We start from the raw sequence: 16,893 nt of genomic DNA on the forward strand, positions 1-16,893 counted from the left end.
TTCCAAAACTGAGGGTGTCTGTATATTCGTGGCACATGGACTTGAGAGAAATTAATAACTGTCACAACGGATGTTTTGTGACAGTGAGACGGAATCGTTAAAGCAAGCGTTTTCAAGTATTTGACGTCGTCTTTGATAAACCCGCGAACTTCACAGACCTTTCCTGAACGTGGCACAACACAATCCTATCAACTGAAGTTGTAAGCACCTCTCTAACTTACCTCTCGTTAGATAATATTCTGATGCTCTTCCTAACGTTCGCGCAGGGAGTGAGCTCATAGACTTTTATTGATGGTAGGACCCTGTTCTAGCAGCTTCACGAAACGTTTGCGACTTTCACTGATACTCGAAGAAATTGTCAACTACCGTAAAAGGCTATACATATTTTAACGGTTCCGCCTCAATTCCATAAAACATCCATCGCGTCAGTTATTGATTTATCTAAGAACCATAGTCACTAATAAACTGGTTGACTGTTTCGGACACGAATTTCCATCCAAAGTTTATTTTTCTTCTGGAACCCTCTAAAATTTCCAGCTTTTTTGGGTATACATGACAAAAATAAACTGCAGATGGAAACCCGTGTCCGAAACCATCGTCCACCTAGGCAAAAGAGCTTCGCATTCATAGGAGACACTGTTGTCTATGCAGCAGTTAGCCCCATCTTCTTTACTGGTGATCGTGGCGATCACTGTATAACAAACAACATTGCGAGATGTTCTGCCTACGGCCCGTCAGCGCACAGTCACGATTGTTGCCGAAGAGGTGGCCTCGTGACGACCGCCGGCGCCTATAGCTTCGACGATGCGCAGCGTCGTTAGATGACGTTTCCGGACACGGGTTCCGATCCTCGATTTGGTCCTCGAGACACTCTCTACAACCCCTCTATGTTTATCCTAACATTTCTGGGACACCCTGTGCGTAGCTACACCGTGCAACAAATTGACATAAAATGGGTAAAAGTGAAGTACCTTTGTACCTCACGATTTGTCAAGCGAGCAATGGACAGATGCATGTTGGGAACTACTTGGAGTGGAAGGGAAATTAAAAAAAAAAAAAAAGAGAACAGGAAGACAAAAGATGTACCAGGAATCTCACTCACGTGGAAGGAAGATTAAGTTTAACTTCCCGTCGCCAAGGATGTCAGTAAAGACGGCGCACACACTCTGCTGACACAAGTGGTGCAGGAAACCGAAGAAACTCTGGAGGGGGAAGATGTAATTACGACTCTAAATTATAGCAAAGTGAATGAGTGGTAGGCAGAACAAGAAAGGTTTAGGCTGGGTTCCAAGTGATAAGTGAAGACCGAAGCAACCTACTAAATGAAGGTGAACACATGACGAGAAAAAACATGCAAGACCACGTGGACACGTACAGCTGAAGACGCTAATACTTTGATAAATCTGCTAAAGGTCTACAGCCAGCAGTGGATCTCAAATTGATGATAATGATAATACCCTGTGTTGGAATGACACTCAAGGAAGCCGAGGAAGTTAAAAACTTTGATTAATATTCCAGACTTACAAATACTGAATTTCCAGACAAAAGCTGGACATTCTGTTGTGACGGAATAACTGCTATGATTATTATTATTATTATTATTATTACGGATAAACTGAGGGAATCTTGCAGTAAACAATTCAGTGCAAAGGAGAAACATCCATACATGACACGAATTGAAAAGATACTTGTATAATGTCAGTCTTACGAACGTTGCAACATTTCTCAGACAATTGAACTCCTTCTATTAACTGCATTTTCTGAGTAGTGCCTTCTCCATAATACTTATTTTCAAAATCATTTTGCGGATCTTCCTCCAACATCTCCATCCTATGCTTATACTTCGAGGATTACTTCCGCACTTCTTTGCCTAATGTACCTTTATTCTTCAGCTCCTCTTTGTAAGATCTCAGCATACCCCAACCTTCAGTGATTTTCACTATTCTACTTTGCAGTTCTCCGTTCTCACAATATGTTTCACTTTTATACTTCGACATTCCTACGTACAGGACAGGGAAAAAGAAAACCATCCAGCACGGTAAGAGGAACGGAAACAAAACTTCACGCGTTCAGAGGGTATGTAATGTTATTTCAGTGAATACAAAATCGAGTCGTCAAATTTACAAAGATGGCAGTATGAATCCATTTACCAGTATGACGTCGCACCCCTTCTGGCCTGTATCCGAGCACTGATTCGGTTGGGACGGGTATCATACAGGTGTTCCAACCTTCTTTTGAGATAAGCTCAAAACTATTTTAACTGGTCGTTGATATACTGCAAAATGGCACTGAGGCGGAGTCGACGTCCGAGCTGATCCCAAACATGTTACGAGGGTCAGATCTGGTGTATCTTCCTGGCCACGGGAGTATCTCGGCATCACACAGACAGTTCATAGAAACATGGGCCATGTGTGGATGAGCATTGTGCTGTGGCAAAATGTCACATGAGAAGTAACACGTCAGGACGCAGGATGGCCGTAGCGTACAGATGCGCCATCAGGGTTCCTTCAATAAGCCGCAGCCTGAAGTCATACCCGTAGGCTCCCACACCACAACGCTAGGAGTAACAGTGTTGTGTATGTCCAAAATATTTGAAGAATGATACCTCTGCCTACGTCGACTTCATACTCGTCGACGATTGTTACCTGGTGTATTTTAGAACCATGACTCATTGCTGAACAGAATACAACGCCTTTCATCAGCAGTCCATTCTTCTAGTCACGGCACTACCCCAAATGCAGCCATCTGTGATGTGGTGTCAAAGGTAACCTTCACATAAGAAGGTAATTCCCTGTTCTGGCTACTGCTAGTCTCCAACCAATGGTGTGGGAGGGCAACCGGTCGCTGTAGCCGAGCGGTTCTAGGCGCTTCAGTCTGGAACCGCGCGACTGCTACGGTCGCAGGTTCGAATCCTGCCTCGGGCATGGATGTGTGTGCTGTCCTTAGGTTAGTGAGGTTTAAGTAGTTCTAAGTTCTAGGGGACCGATGACCTCAGATGTTAAGTCCCATCGTGCTCAGAGCCATTTGAACCATTTGTGGGACGACAGAGAATGTAGCAGGGAGTTCATTATTGTTCTCGGACGGTAGTCGCAGATGTGATTACGATGTGCTAGGTGCACAATACAACCTCAGTTCCTTGTGGTGGTCAGATGTGGTCGCCAGAACTTTTAACGACGAATATGCCAGCCCTCACGTTCCCACGCAGTCCAACATCTGGCCACTGTCACATGAGAATGCCTCACAAATCTGGATATTGCTCGATTCGACCTGACGGGCAAACAGAAACCCACAATGAGGTCCCTTTGAGACTCGGTATAATGCTGATAACTCTGTCCAACACGATTATGGCGCACCCTCATGCCCTTCACTGCGATCATTCAACATCTGACGCTATTTACGCCAAGGCCTGGTGACAATACCAAGCACAAACAACACTAACACTCCGTTCTATCGGTCACAGAGAATTTCAATTCTGACCATTCACATACCCGCCGATGGTATGTAATTGTACGAAGTTACGCGGACATATGACCATGTCGTCTCGATGCTGGAGGTTTTTTTTTTATTTTTTTATCAGGCACTGTAAATACTGAAATGGGGAATTACCCTTAACGTCAAATTTTTTTCTCAAAAATTTTTTTATGACAATTACAGGCTACGCTGTAGGACAGTTCTCTTTTAGAACCAAAATAACTTAACAACTAATGCCGAGTATGCTGATTTTTAATTATCACAACCAGTAAACGTTAGCTATTCCTGTATTAGCAGCGACCCTATGCAGCAATTATTAGACTACTTCATTTACAGCTCTCTCTTTTGGCATTTTTCCTACACATTGTGGGCGATTCTATTCACTTGTATGGGTTTGGTACACTTCGATTGAAATCAGGGGAGGTAAGGGAAGAATTATTAGTAAACTATGTAATGACATAGTCGACAAAGGCAAGCACAAAGTACCGTGCAGATTCTTTAGAGTTCTGTCAAGATGATGCAATACAGAAGGTGGCATTCACTAGACCGCCAGTAAGTTTATACTCCACCTCAAAAAGTCCCGCCAAAGCATAACAAGTGAAGGTCGGGAGGCGAATGTTTATTTACACAAATGTGCACACGATGACGCATGCACGCCTCGCCAGAGCGCCGTGGTACGTTTCGTCTCGCGGAGAGGAATTCAACAGACTCCTGTTGAGATGTAAAATGGAAGGAGGGATAATGTTTGACGTCCTGCCTCATTGTGATCATTCGAGACGGAGTATTAAGCTCAGCAGGCCAAGGATGGGAGAGGAAATTGGTATTGGCCTCGTTAAAAAAAATTAAGTACCCAATCCCATACCCGTGACAAAGCCATTCTCCACAATACCCCCCCATTCTTCCAGCAGTGCTAGTCCCGCATGTTATGCATTCCTGTGAAGTTTGTGAGATAGGAGTAAGACGTACGGCCGGAGTAAAGATGTAAAGGTGGGTCTTTTAGTCGCGCCTGGATAGCATGCCGGCGTAGCATTTTCCTGCGGAAGGTCTAGTCCCGGTCCGTCCCACAGTTTTAATCTGCCCAAAAGTTTCAAATCACCGCACACTACGCTCCAGAGTGAAAATTCATTCTGGAAATTGTCCTCGTGTTGGCCCGAAATGATTTAGGAAAGTAGAGGGAAACCTAATTCCGAACTATCTTCAGGACTTGAGCCCAGCTCCATCCAAATCCGAGGTGCCATTAACTTCCGCGTCAGTTTGCTTGGTAGGGTCTGTTGATAACGGGACCCCGTCCAGCAAGAGCTTCAATGTTCAGTATTTGATCATATGAAGAGATTAGGTTTCAAATAGTGACACAGTACATCTTCGTCAAACATCTCGCAGTGAACAGTGCCCGTTCTTGACGGTTTACCACTACTCTCGTTATCCGAGGAGAGGATCACAGCTAATCTTCACTGAACCAAGAAATAGCGCAAACATAAAATAATGAAGTTTTAAGCGCTACGATAGAAGAAGAAGAAGAAGATGATGATGATGATGATGAAAAATATTCTTATTGGAGTGTTCTAAACTGACAAGGGGGTATGTGCAGGGCTTGGACAAGAATGAAAGTGACAGAAGTGGTAGTAGCTCCGGATGGCCAAACGCGATCAGAAAATAATAGTTTTGGCGCGGGTCGGGCGAGGCATGAACGTTAGTGTGGTTTCCAATCACAGGTTGGCGCAGTGGAAGGATTGCAAAACGGTAATCAGAGGGTCGTGGGGTCGAGTCCCAAACAAGACACTTTATTTTGAATTTTTACGTTACTTACAATGCAAACGAACCGAAATAACGCTCAAAAGATTCTATTTATTATCATAAAAAGCGTGAAAAGAAAAGGCAAAGGAAAGTTTGGGATTGCAAGTAAATCTCTAGGAAGAAGGGATCGTAAGGCACACACGAGAACTGGGTGTATAAAATAAGACACTTTTATCGTGTTTCAAGATCGAGGATTGCCATCATGTAGCGTTAAAATGATTCCCCTCCAAATGCACTCCGCTAGTGCAGCCTGCGACGTCTGTTTCTACGTATATTCGTGTAAAGAATTTGAGAAAAAAGTTTAAGAACCGCTCTCGTTTCATCGAGAGGGAAAAAGAAATAATACCCCAAGTTTATTTTTGTGTGGAAACTTTAAAACAACTATGAAATTGTAAAAATGCATTCATGGCGTATGTAAAATGGGGAGATAATTATTGCTTCCCCAGTACGTGTAAATCAACTGTAAAATAATAAAAGTGTGTAATTTTATATTTGAAATTTTCGTGTATGCCTTACAATCCTTTCACGGAAATTTATTTTCAATTCCAAATTTTTGCCTTTTCAAGCCTTTAAACACAATAAATACAATATACGTAGCATACTTCGGTTTATTTTCATGTCAAGTAGAGTAAAAATTTAAAATAACAAAAAGTTTCTGCATGGAGACTCGACCCCATCACCCTCCGATTACCATCCTGTACTCTTTCTTTTGCACCAACCATTGCCTGCGAACTATGCTAACATTGGGACATCCGGCGCTAAAAATGCCTGTTTTTCCTAAACGCTTAGCGATCTGGAGTTTCCACTTCTGTCACTTTCATTTCTGGCCAAGCCCTGCGCGTACATTAAATCTGGACGAAATCGGTGATGTCGGGTCGGCATGGCACCTCTACTGAGTAGTCAAAACCTGTAAGTACTGAATATAGCACATATTTGACTCCGTGTGAGCAGTGAAATATGAGATGGAAGCTTCGTTGATTAAATTATATTTTTACACAACTTCAGAATACTCTACATTGCTGGCAAATTTGTCTGATCCACTTATCCGATTTATTAACGAATGCAGAAGTTTTAGTCACATCTGCACCTCTTTCCTTCAGCTCTACGAATCACTATTCTGTATTTATAAAAGTGTCCATCTCCAATTTTGATACCTTATTGTGATCGGTCATTAACGTCTGCTACTCAAACTGTACGGTTCACACAAGCTGAAAGCTCGCGCAGTTGTGCCTGTCCTTTACGTCAATCTAGACACAATCTGTTCGTTATCTCTGCACGAATTCTGCTTATCTCGTCAGGCTACCGCAGTATTAGACCACGCCTGCCTTTCTCTCTCCCATTTTGCGCTACAATTTCTCACTTGTTAATTCGTAGGGCAAGCTTCCCACTTTCTACGCCTCGCAGTAGAGTTTATCGCAAAATTTCAAGAAGTTCCTCTTTGCAACAAGCTGAGGAAAAGACGAGTTCGGTATAACCTCTCGCTGAGGGCGAACTATGGGAGAAGGGCACATGTTCAAAATGGGGATGGTGGGGACCGAAAACTTTCACGTACTTTCCAAAGAAATCATCCTGACTTTTACCATGAAGTATTTATAGAAAGCACAGAAAGACTTTAGTTTAGTGGGCGAGCGGTTCTAGGCGCTTCAGTCTGGAACCGCGCGAGCGCTACGGTCGCAAAATGGTTCAAATGGCTCTGAGCACTATGAGACTTAACATCTCAGGTCTTCAGTCCCCTAGAGCTTAGAATTACTTAAACCTAACTAACCTAAGGACATCACACACATCCATGCCCGAGGCAGGATTCGAACCTGCGACCGTAGCGAAACCGCGCGACTGCTACTGTCGCAGGTTCAAATCCTGCCTCGGGCATGGATGTGTGTGATGTCCGTAGGTTAGTTAGGTTTAAGTAATTCTAAGCTCTAGGGGACTGAAGACCTGAGATGTTAAGTCTCATAGTGCTCAGAGCCATTTGAACAATTTGGAACTTTAGATTAACTCTAGTCTTCCTGAAAGCGAGTTCTTAGCGCAACTTTGCTGGGTGTAGAAACCTGTTGAGTATTCTGTAGTTATCAGTGCCTTTTATACTTTCTAATTGTACGATACAGACCATACAACGTATATTTTTCAACGTGTGCGTGCTTTACTCGGCCATCATAACTAATATGGTATGGCTACCGCACGAGATCTTTTTATGAATTTCACAGACGCCTTACTGCTTACTGACACAAACACAACGCTGGAGCAATCTGCAGTTGACGCTTAGTGAAGCTCCGTCGCCAAATTCTAATATTCCACTGTGCAGGCAAGTTCAGTTTTTGCTTCCGTGACATTTGAATTGGTCGCCAGCAATCATTAGAATACAACGGAATATTATGAATGTAAGTTTCGAGAAACTTTTCTCAACTTTTACGTTCATACTGTCAATTACTAGCCGTAAGACGCTTGTCGAATACGAAGCGAAACCGGTACCAAAAATGACGAGCAAGTATGTACATTACACGATGCAATACATGCCGTATACCTTATAAACCATCAACTTTTCCCGTGCTGTCTCAGTTTAAAACGCGATCAAGCATGGAAGTATACAGCATCACACAGACGCAATGTATGTTTTTGTTTTTAGTTCTGAAGATTCTGAAGACAGGCAAGATGGACGAAATGTACGTAAGACAGATTCAATGCGGTACTGTTTGAGATTAATTTGATATTGTTCGTTGTTTATCGACCTGTACCGGAACCCAAATGATGGAACTGTGTGACACGTTCACCAGGGGGCGTGGCGCTCTACGGATTGAACCGTGTCATTTCAAACAGACGGTTAATACAACAAATTAGCTGTATTACCACGAACGCTGTTCAGAATTTTAATTTGATTGCCCATTCAGTAGAAGCTGTAATGGAAGGTCATACTAAATACCCTGTAGATAAACAAACAAATAAATCATAGGCATTAAGACAGAACATCGCAAATGTGTCATTCTTTTCAAAGGACGTTTCAGGATGAAAATAGCATTGGACGAACATCTTTTCTGTCATGATCTATCTTAGCAAATGAAACTTAGTTTGCCAGGCCGAGAAGCTGCATATCCATGAGACGCTGACGATAAAGTCAGCTAAGCATTTGCATCATTTCATATATATATATATATAGCAATAATCGTTTCTATCCGTGGTTAATTGAAATGTCTATACAAAGGATTGATTACCAGTTAATATTTTGCTTAAAGCAAGCTGTAGCCCCACCCATAATATACCCCTCTGCATACAAGAATTCAGATTTTCTGTTTCTTCTCAGCTGCTTGGAATCCAAAACAAATAAATCTAATACATCAGTTGTACCCAAGTTCACCAGTAGGCTATACGCAAGCGGGGATAGTATTCATATCAAATCTCAACGTCACCGCGAATCGACGACCCAGTGGCACATATTTGTTTCTTACAATTCCAGACATCGGCAGAATTTTGTAAACATTTGCGCCATTTCTGGCTATTTTTGTATTATCTTTTCGAGTGGGACTGATTTTGGACTGTGCAATGCAGTGTTCGGTACACGCATTTCGTAATGATAAAATTGCTTTCAACGTGATAGATAGGTCTATTAATACGTAATTCATATGTGCTGTTCTTTCTAATTTCACTTAAGTATCACTATTTATCAATATAAATTATGCCGCTTCCTTGCCACTGTAAACAGAACCGGAATTTCTTTCTTTTTAAGAGAGGAAAGCAGAACTGTTCCATAACAAGAATAAAAATTAAAAATGTAGTTGGTATCATAACTGACACCCTTCACAGTCTCTACCACACGTTTTGTAACCTACATAAACAGTTGCGGTACACACAAGTACTCCGGATGTGAGTGTGGCAAGATATTTATACTGCTGCTAATGCGAAAAGAAGTATTTTTAAGTACCTGCTAATACACACGCTAAATGCTGGTCGAAAGAGGAAATCTTAGTACTGTGAATCATTTGACAGTAGGCTATCAGATCACTGATCGGGGATTAAAACGCTTGCAACATACAAAACATTTTTTGACAGCTGTACTATTCCACTTGTTTTGGTCACTGCATCGGATACTCGAGATCTGACATATTTTTCTTGCTCAAGTAATAGTAATTTTCAAGTACAATATAGTGAACTACGTAGGTGCCGGGGTCTATAGAACACCACGCGCGCGTCTGTCACTCCCATGTGTCCTTGGTATGGACGCACACCCGTAATTTACGACTGTAAACAAATGATTTATTTTCTTAAATTATACTTGGAAAGCGTATCATGGGTACTTACCGTCATCTGCAGCACTTACTTCATGCAACACTACATATTATAGCATAAAACAAGAACTGGATTAAATCACAACACTTGTCATTTGCTGAAGTCGAGAACTGTTCGCACATGTTTACACGACCACCCACAAATAAAATTGATTTTCTTCGATAAATTTAACACTGCACACACGACAATTTCATAAAAACCATCCTGACACAAACTAAAAGATCTCTTTTAGTTAGGACTGCTGTAATTTTCCATATAATGCTCACCTGCTCTTGCTCCGCCGTCAGAGCAGCAGCCATGTTGGCTATCTTGAACTACTACACACCAAACGCTTCGCGATCTTCTGTTGTCACGCATCGGATGCGTCCCCCCCTCCTTTTCCCGTTTGACAAGACGGCAGCGTAACGATATACAGTCAGTACTAAATAAGGCTCGCTAGTAAATCTTAATCGACGTACGCTAACATGTTTCTGAAAGATACATAATATGCAGTATAAATTTGTTTTTAAATCACACAAGCATCAGTAGTCCGAACATTTTAAGGGATCGTACATTTCTGTACACTGTTCAATGAAATTCATGATGCGGCTGCAACGCCTCCAAATGAACAGCACCGGTATCACAACGTATTCTTCTCAAACAGTATACAACATTTTGCACGTGCCGATTTTTTTATCGTTTTTAAATGTGGCAGATAACTTACCATTACTGATAGGGGCACATGAAATAATTTCAACCGTTGTACTGTGGGGACATGCCTCACAATCTAGCTATTTCAGTTCTGGTACTCTGCAGTTTCTTGCTTACAGTGGTCCTGTTAGTGCAACACTCACCAGTACAATAACACCCTAAAAAAAGAAAGCTAATTCCGATGACATATTGCAAACTGCAGGGAGTGGAGGGAGTCCATAGTGATAGTATTATCAGTTATTCACAATAATTTTAGACTGCCTGTAGCACATTCTTTACAACTTATAGACATTAGTAAGACGATGACTAGACATTGTTACCTCCTCCATCTAACTTCTACTGACCAGCCATTAAGAAATACTGTGCTTTATGTTTCCCAAGTACAACTTTGCTGCAGGGCTAACATGATGCAACCAAAATTGATTTCTCTCACTTTGGTCTTGGACATGCACAACTGAATTCTAATATTAAAGCGTGATAAAATATTGCAGAGGGGAAGTATCAAACATATGATATCAAACTGACATTCCTGCTCATGGAGCTTCCTACATTTTACAGATTGTCTTGGGAGCTGACACGTAATGAACTTTAGTCTAATACCCCATAATTGTCCTCCGACATCTCAAAAACTGAGACTTGTGTTATCACAGTTCTCTGTTTGTAACTACTACACAATGTATGACTGTGATGATGATGAGTCCCATACTTCTTTTTACAGAGCGTAGGGGAGCGACTCGGGAGAACCGCGCCGCCTTACTAGGCAAGGTCCTAGTGCAGGTGGTTTGCCATTGCCTTCCTCCGACCGTAATGGGGATGAATGATAATGATGAAGACGACACAATAACACCCAGTCATCTCGAGGCAGGAAAAATTCCTGACCCCGCCGGGAATCGAACCCGGGACCCCGTGCTCGGGAAGCGAGAGCGCTACCGCGAGACCACGAGGGGCGGAATATGTGGATACCAATATTGTTAGCTACTTGATTATTTTAATCTAGTGTACCGAAAAAAACATAACACACAACATACTGTTGAATCAGAGATGATTTTCATGGAACATCATGATGTGCTGTTTTCATTTACACATAACCTCAATATTTTCTAAGTTATTTATTTCAGCATTATTCTGCAGAGTAAACCACATTCCTTGATGTCAAAGTATTTTGATGACACCAACACAACCTCTGCCCATATTAAACGAGCAATCAATAATTCCTTGACTCTGATGGATGCCATACCCTTCATATCAAATAATACCTGCCCTATGGTCTTGACAATTATGATTTGTGGACACAACAGGGACAGGCTAATTCCTCTCACAGAATTGTGTAGGTCTCCTGAAGGCCTTCTCACATTCTAGCTTCCACAACTGGTATATGAATAACTTTCTTGTACAGTATTCATCCATGCTCTACACCTACATACATACTCTGCAAGCCACAGTACTGTGTGTGGCAGAGGATACCATATACCACTACTACTCACTTCCTTTTCTATTCAAGTAGCAAATGGAATCTGTATAAACCCTAATTTCTCTTATCTGCATCAATAAACATACTCCGCAGGGTACTTTGTGCACCACTGTCACATCCCATTCCCCTTTTCCTTGTTCCAGTGGTAAATGGTTGACAGGAAGAATGATTGCCCATTAGCCTTCATGTGAGCTTGAATATCTCTATTTGATGGTCTGTTTGCTCTAGCATATAAGTAATCTCCCCCTCTCTCAGTCAGCATTCAATACCACTTTGGCTTCAAAACCAGTATATAATGGCCTCTGCCCTCCCCCACCCCAGTCCTGGTTTACATCCTTTATCATTCCCTGTAATAACAAAAAATACTACTCAAAATACATGCCTTCTTCCTCCTGAAGTTGTATTCTACCACCCACTTAGACAAACACAAAAATTTTCTTCCACTCTTAATTCCAGCCTGCTGCCTAGCTCTGAAGGACCCAGTGTGATACTTTTTCCACAGATCCAACCATCACCTACTCCTGTACTGCCTTGGGCATATCTGGTCTCATGTTTTGCTTGTTCTGTGGAGTTCTAAGACAACTAAGGTCATACACGTTAAGCCCAACTGATGGGAGGAAAGAGAGCTAAGAAGAAGGACTTCCTCTTGGAGAAAGGTCCATAAAATACGCCGTAGAGACAACAGAGGTTCTGAACTAAAAATTAAATATCCTTTGCCATACTGCTACAATCCATAAAAAGCAAATGCGGGCGACAGTCCGGACGTCATTTACTAAAATGGCCGATAACAGCTTACAGACACTAGAATGCCATGTTTGTGAGATTCAGCTTGTGAAACTAGCCATTTATACACAAAAAAATAAATAAATTCCGAACATTCAGTAGGTTTCTAAGTGAGCATGATCATGAGTGAATTGTCCATCTGCACAAATGTCACTGCCAAAGAATATGCTTGGCAACAAATTTGCAGATCCTGCTGCTCAGCACCATTTGATCAATTTCACAACTTATGCATGCCATAAAATGTGAACGCACACTGTAGTGTAAGGTCAGGTGATACCTTCTTGAAAAATAATGTACAGCAAATTGTTAAAGAATGGTTTAACGTCTGTAAGGTACCATATGTTGTAGAACGTACTCTCAATATATAGAAATTAAAATTGACACTATAACACCAAAATAATCACATCGTCATACCTGTCCCTCACCCAAAGCACTTTTTGAAAATGTGTCAATGTTGAAGACTACCTGCATTCTGCTATACTTGTTAGTAAATGAAATTCAGCATCAGTAACACTTCCTCAAAGAAGAAACTTATTAATAGATGCACAGCAGGTGCTATGAAACTAAGGAGAACACAGTGTCAGGCCTCCAATACTGCACTTGCACTTAAGATGTCAATTACTTTCACATGATAAATATCTTTCTTTCAGTGGTTTCAGATTTTATACTTTACTTAGCAATAATTGTCTCATCTAGTTGTTCTTTTCACCACATTCACACAAACATTCCTATCCTGAGTATGAATAGCAAAGTCGTCGTAAGGAATACCTCCTCTAGGAAAACATACTGCGAATCTTCATCTAACACCATAATTTGTTTGACACCACCCATCGTTCTAAATTAGTCTTTGTGACTCCAATTATATTTTGGATAGGGTATGCCTGGTACTAAATCAGCTCTTTAATCACAGTTTTTGACCATTCAGCAGTTACTGCACAACCGGCAATATGCACTGATTCTTTGTATTTTCCCTTAGGTTGCACTGTATTCTGGTTACAATTTCAGAAATCCAAAATTTTATCCTTCTGTGTGATAAATTAATCAAACTTACAAACTTAACAGCGTTAAGACTACATCTGAATGGTAATCCATAACTTCAGTTAACTTTCAAAGCTTTTCCTTTACATTCATTTGAAACAGCTGCACCACATGGCTGCATCATGATTTCACGAGAAGCAGCTCAACAGTCACTTTTAATAACACTTTACATTTACTGCAAGACTGTAGTTAAAATCAAACAGTGCATCACATCAATACCGTTTTGATAGTAATAGAATATAACTGCATTAATAAGAAAAAGGGAAACAGGATACAACTAGAATGTATAAGACCAAAGTTATACATGCTGTATCTCCCAAGAGTCGTCAGTGGCATTTTCTTTGTTGTTGTTTGGCACAAATTTGCAATACAGTTTTCCTGATGCGACACCCACAAAGTGTCATTTGTTTCCCTTTATAAACAAAATTACATTCAAAATGGAATTTTATATACCTACATGACAGACCGGTCCCAGACAAGTCTAGTGTGATATTTGTTTTATCAATATGTGTTTACAGCGACATTAAAACATGAAGAATAACCAGTAACCTCACAGTGACAGAGAACTGCTTTTGCATGGCAATAGCAGTCAGCACGCCACATCAGAGAAATCTCTGCTGGAGTACCGGTTATTTTTTCATGGTTTACTGCACCTATTAACACATATCGATAAAACAAATATCGCACTAGACTAATGTGGGACAATTCTATTGAATGGGCACGCAAAATTCTGCTTTAAAAGTAATTTTGTTTGTAACAGAAAACAAACTGAAGCTGTCCACTGACACCATGCATTGCATAAAAGATGTGATGCAGTATTTGTTTGGGCTGGCATCAGCTACATGTTGCAGAAACTAAATTACAAATATTTGCTGAAACACCGCAGAAAATGTGATTGATGACTCTTAGGAGAGAAACCCAGTATATGTGCTCCTATATGACAAACAAATTACAGTTTGTCACACAAAAAAATTAACTGACAAAGATTTGTGAAGTGTTCATTTGCATTATTTTTCTCCCCATTAGTTTTCTGTTTTTAAATTACATTCTGAGTGCCATATCCCATCATTCCGTTTCGTACACATTTTTTCCAGCCACAATTTAACCTGATAAATTTCTCTTTCACATGAAGAATTCTCTAGTATGCTTCATCTGGCTAGTGTAAGCTGTTGACTACAATACAGATGGAGAGTATCTCAAGTTTCAGATTTTAAATGGCTACTTTCTCCTCCAAATATACTTAAACCAGCAGACACACCTCCATGCATTCATAAAGAAGGTATCCATCTCCTTCATCAAGTTCAGAAACAGCACTCTCCAGTTGTTAACCATCTCAACACTCACTGCCTGTTGGGAATCATCATGATTGTGAAAAAGACTATTTCATTCCACTATCACTTGAGTACTAGTCACGTTTTTCTCAACAACAGAAAAAAAGAGGTCAGAAACCTTTCATCCAAATGGGCAAAACTACAGATCTGGTATTTTTTTTTTTTTTTCTTTTTTTTTTTCTGTCTACATGAACACTTGCAGATTCCATGTCTTTATATCAGTTTGCAGTAAACTCATAATGTAATTAGTGACAAAGCACTGTGTTAACCAACCATTCACTTATATGATACAGACAGCTGTGTTAACCATGGTTACTTCAGTAAACATAGGTAATTGCATTCACATGACATAACTGGGGCATATTGCAATGACACCGTAAAAACTTCAAATAATAGTGTTTTTGCAATATTAATATATAACACTAAATCAAATATTCAAAGTAATTTTTATAGTATGGCCACAGTTTTCTTAATACTTGCCTCATAATTAGAGCAACACTGCCACAGTTCTAACCTACTTGCCCCAGAAAAGATAGGCAAACCAAAAGACAATACTAAACCCTCTTCTGTAATCCAAGGCATACCATCTCACATGCACATGTTACAAAAACCTATTCAATGTACCTACTAAATGCAAGCTATTCCACCCATCTCTTTCCTCATAAAATATGTACAAATCTTAAAGAACCATCCCCCCCTCCCCATATAGTCTATGCTCTCATTTTACATGCAGATTCAACACTAACATGAAAACTATCATTTTCTTTGTGCAAATGAATGTCTATGGGTAAAATTTTTCTGATAGCAATAGACAACTTCCATTGTAAAACACGCTCTGCCAAACTAAAACAGAAAGATGTTGCTACAAATTTTACCACTTCATTCACTTGAACATTTCTCTCACTTTGAGTAATCTTTAATCTTACAAATGGTAAAAGGCTTTTCGTAATATACCTGGCACTCAGAGTTAACTGAGTTTCCGCTGATCATTTTAAGCTGTATCCTGTGCCTCTATCTCTCACAATGCAGTCTATCCTTTCATTTCTAATTATACATGTATTTTCATTTTATATTTGCTATTTTCTGCTCCTTTCCCCATTCATTTTGCCTTATCTACATTTGATTACCAATTATATTCTGTGATGTAGTTCTACTGTGTCTCAACACTTTATAAACTGAACTGCCATCTGAAATGTGTCAGGTGTAATCAATCACAAAATTTTACACTTATTATTTACCTTTTAGGTCTCCTCTGCCCCGGATTCTGGATGACACATCCTGCTCTCTGTTTGGCTTCTGCCAAATAAATGTTTTGCTGCTTATTCATTACGAGTAAATGCCATGAAAAATTTTTGCTTCTTACTTGTCTGTATTATATTTCTTACTGTTTCTAACATTTGAAGGTACATAAAAATTTCAGAAATTGGTAGGTAACTAGAGTTAACAAGAAAAACTAAAAATGTTTCTCTGAAGGTCATTTCATAATTGAGATAATAAGAGTACTGAAATGTGGGTTACAGTTATAAAAGATTGCAGAACTGAAAACTGACGTATCACGCAAGAGGAAAGCATATTAGAATCTGATCATATACATGATAGATTTTATATGGGCTAATGGGCTATGTAAAAGAACTTTCGAGAATGTATGTTCCAAGAAGTGTGCAGTCACATATTACTTCCTCTTGTATCACACAACATGAGCTTTACTGTAAAAATCAGGTGCTGCATCCTTCATTACACAGCATATGGTGTTTTGCAGAATGTAGAAAGTTGTGTGTTCATCATGTTAATCACAATACCAAAAGAATTTTTATGTTAATTGAAGATCTAATTTTCTGGCTTCTCAATCTGGATAAAGATACACAAAATGAATCATATGGTCCATGAAAACCGATGAACAGATGCATATTTGCAGTAAGTTCTTGATATAAGTTGGCAAGAAAAAATTAAAATCCAGTAACAATCAAACTTCTCAGAGTAAAATGTACAAATTCGTGTACCACCACTAATGGGAGCAGGGCATATATCAAAAATATG

At 40.1% G+C, this 16,893-nt stretch overlaps 1 protein-coding gene across 2 annotated transcripts in view; it reads right to left on the bottom strand.

Annotated features, from left to right (window-relative positions):
* LOC124804697 (tyrosine-protein phosphatase non-receptor type 9) overlaps nucleotides 1-9,877 on the bottom strand; it is a 794,886-nt gene extending 785,009 nt beyond the window's left edge. The window contains exon 1 of one of the 2 annotated variants that reach the window (XM_047264951.1): nucleotides 9,810-9,877. In XM_047264951.1, coding sequence (XP_047120907.1) covers nucleotides 9,810-9,842 — 33 coding nt within the window. In that variant the 5' untranslated portion in view covers nucleotides 9,843-9,877. Of the gene's footprint in view, nucleotides 1-9,555; nucleotides 9,577-9,809 lie in introns of those variants that run through there. The other variant, XM_047264952.1, reaches the window with a different exon arrangement.
* Nucleotides 9,878-16,893: the final 7,016 nt, after the last annotated feature.

This window comes from Schistocerca piceifrons, chromosome 7, assembly GCF_021461385.2.
Source record: "Schistocerca piceifrons isolate TAMUIC-IGC-003096 chromosome 7, iqSchPice1.1, whole genome shotgun sequence".
NCBI lineage: Eukaryota > Metazoa > Arthropoda > Insecta > Orthoptera > Acrididae > Schistocerca > Schistocerca piceifrons.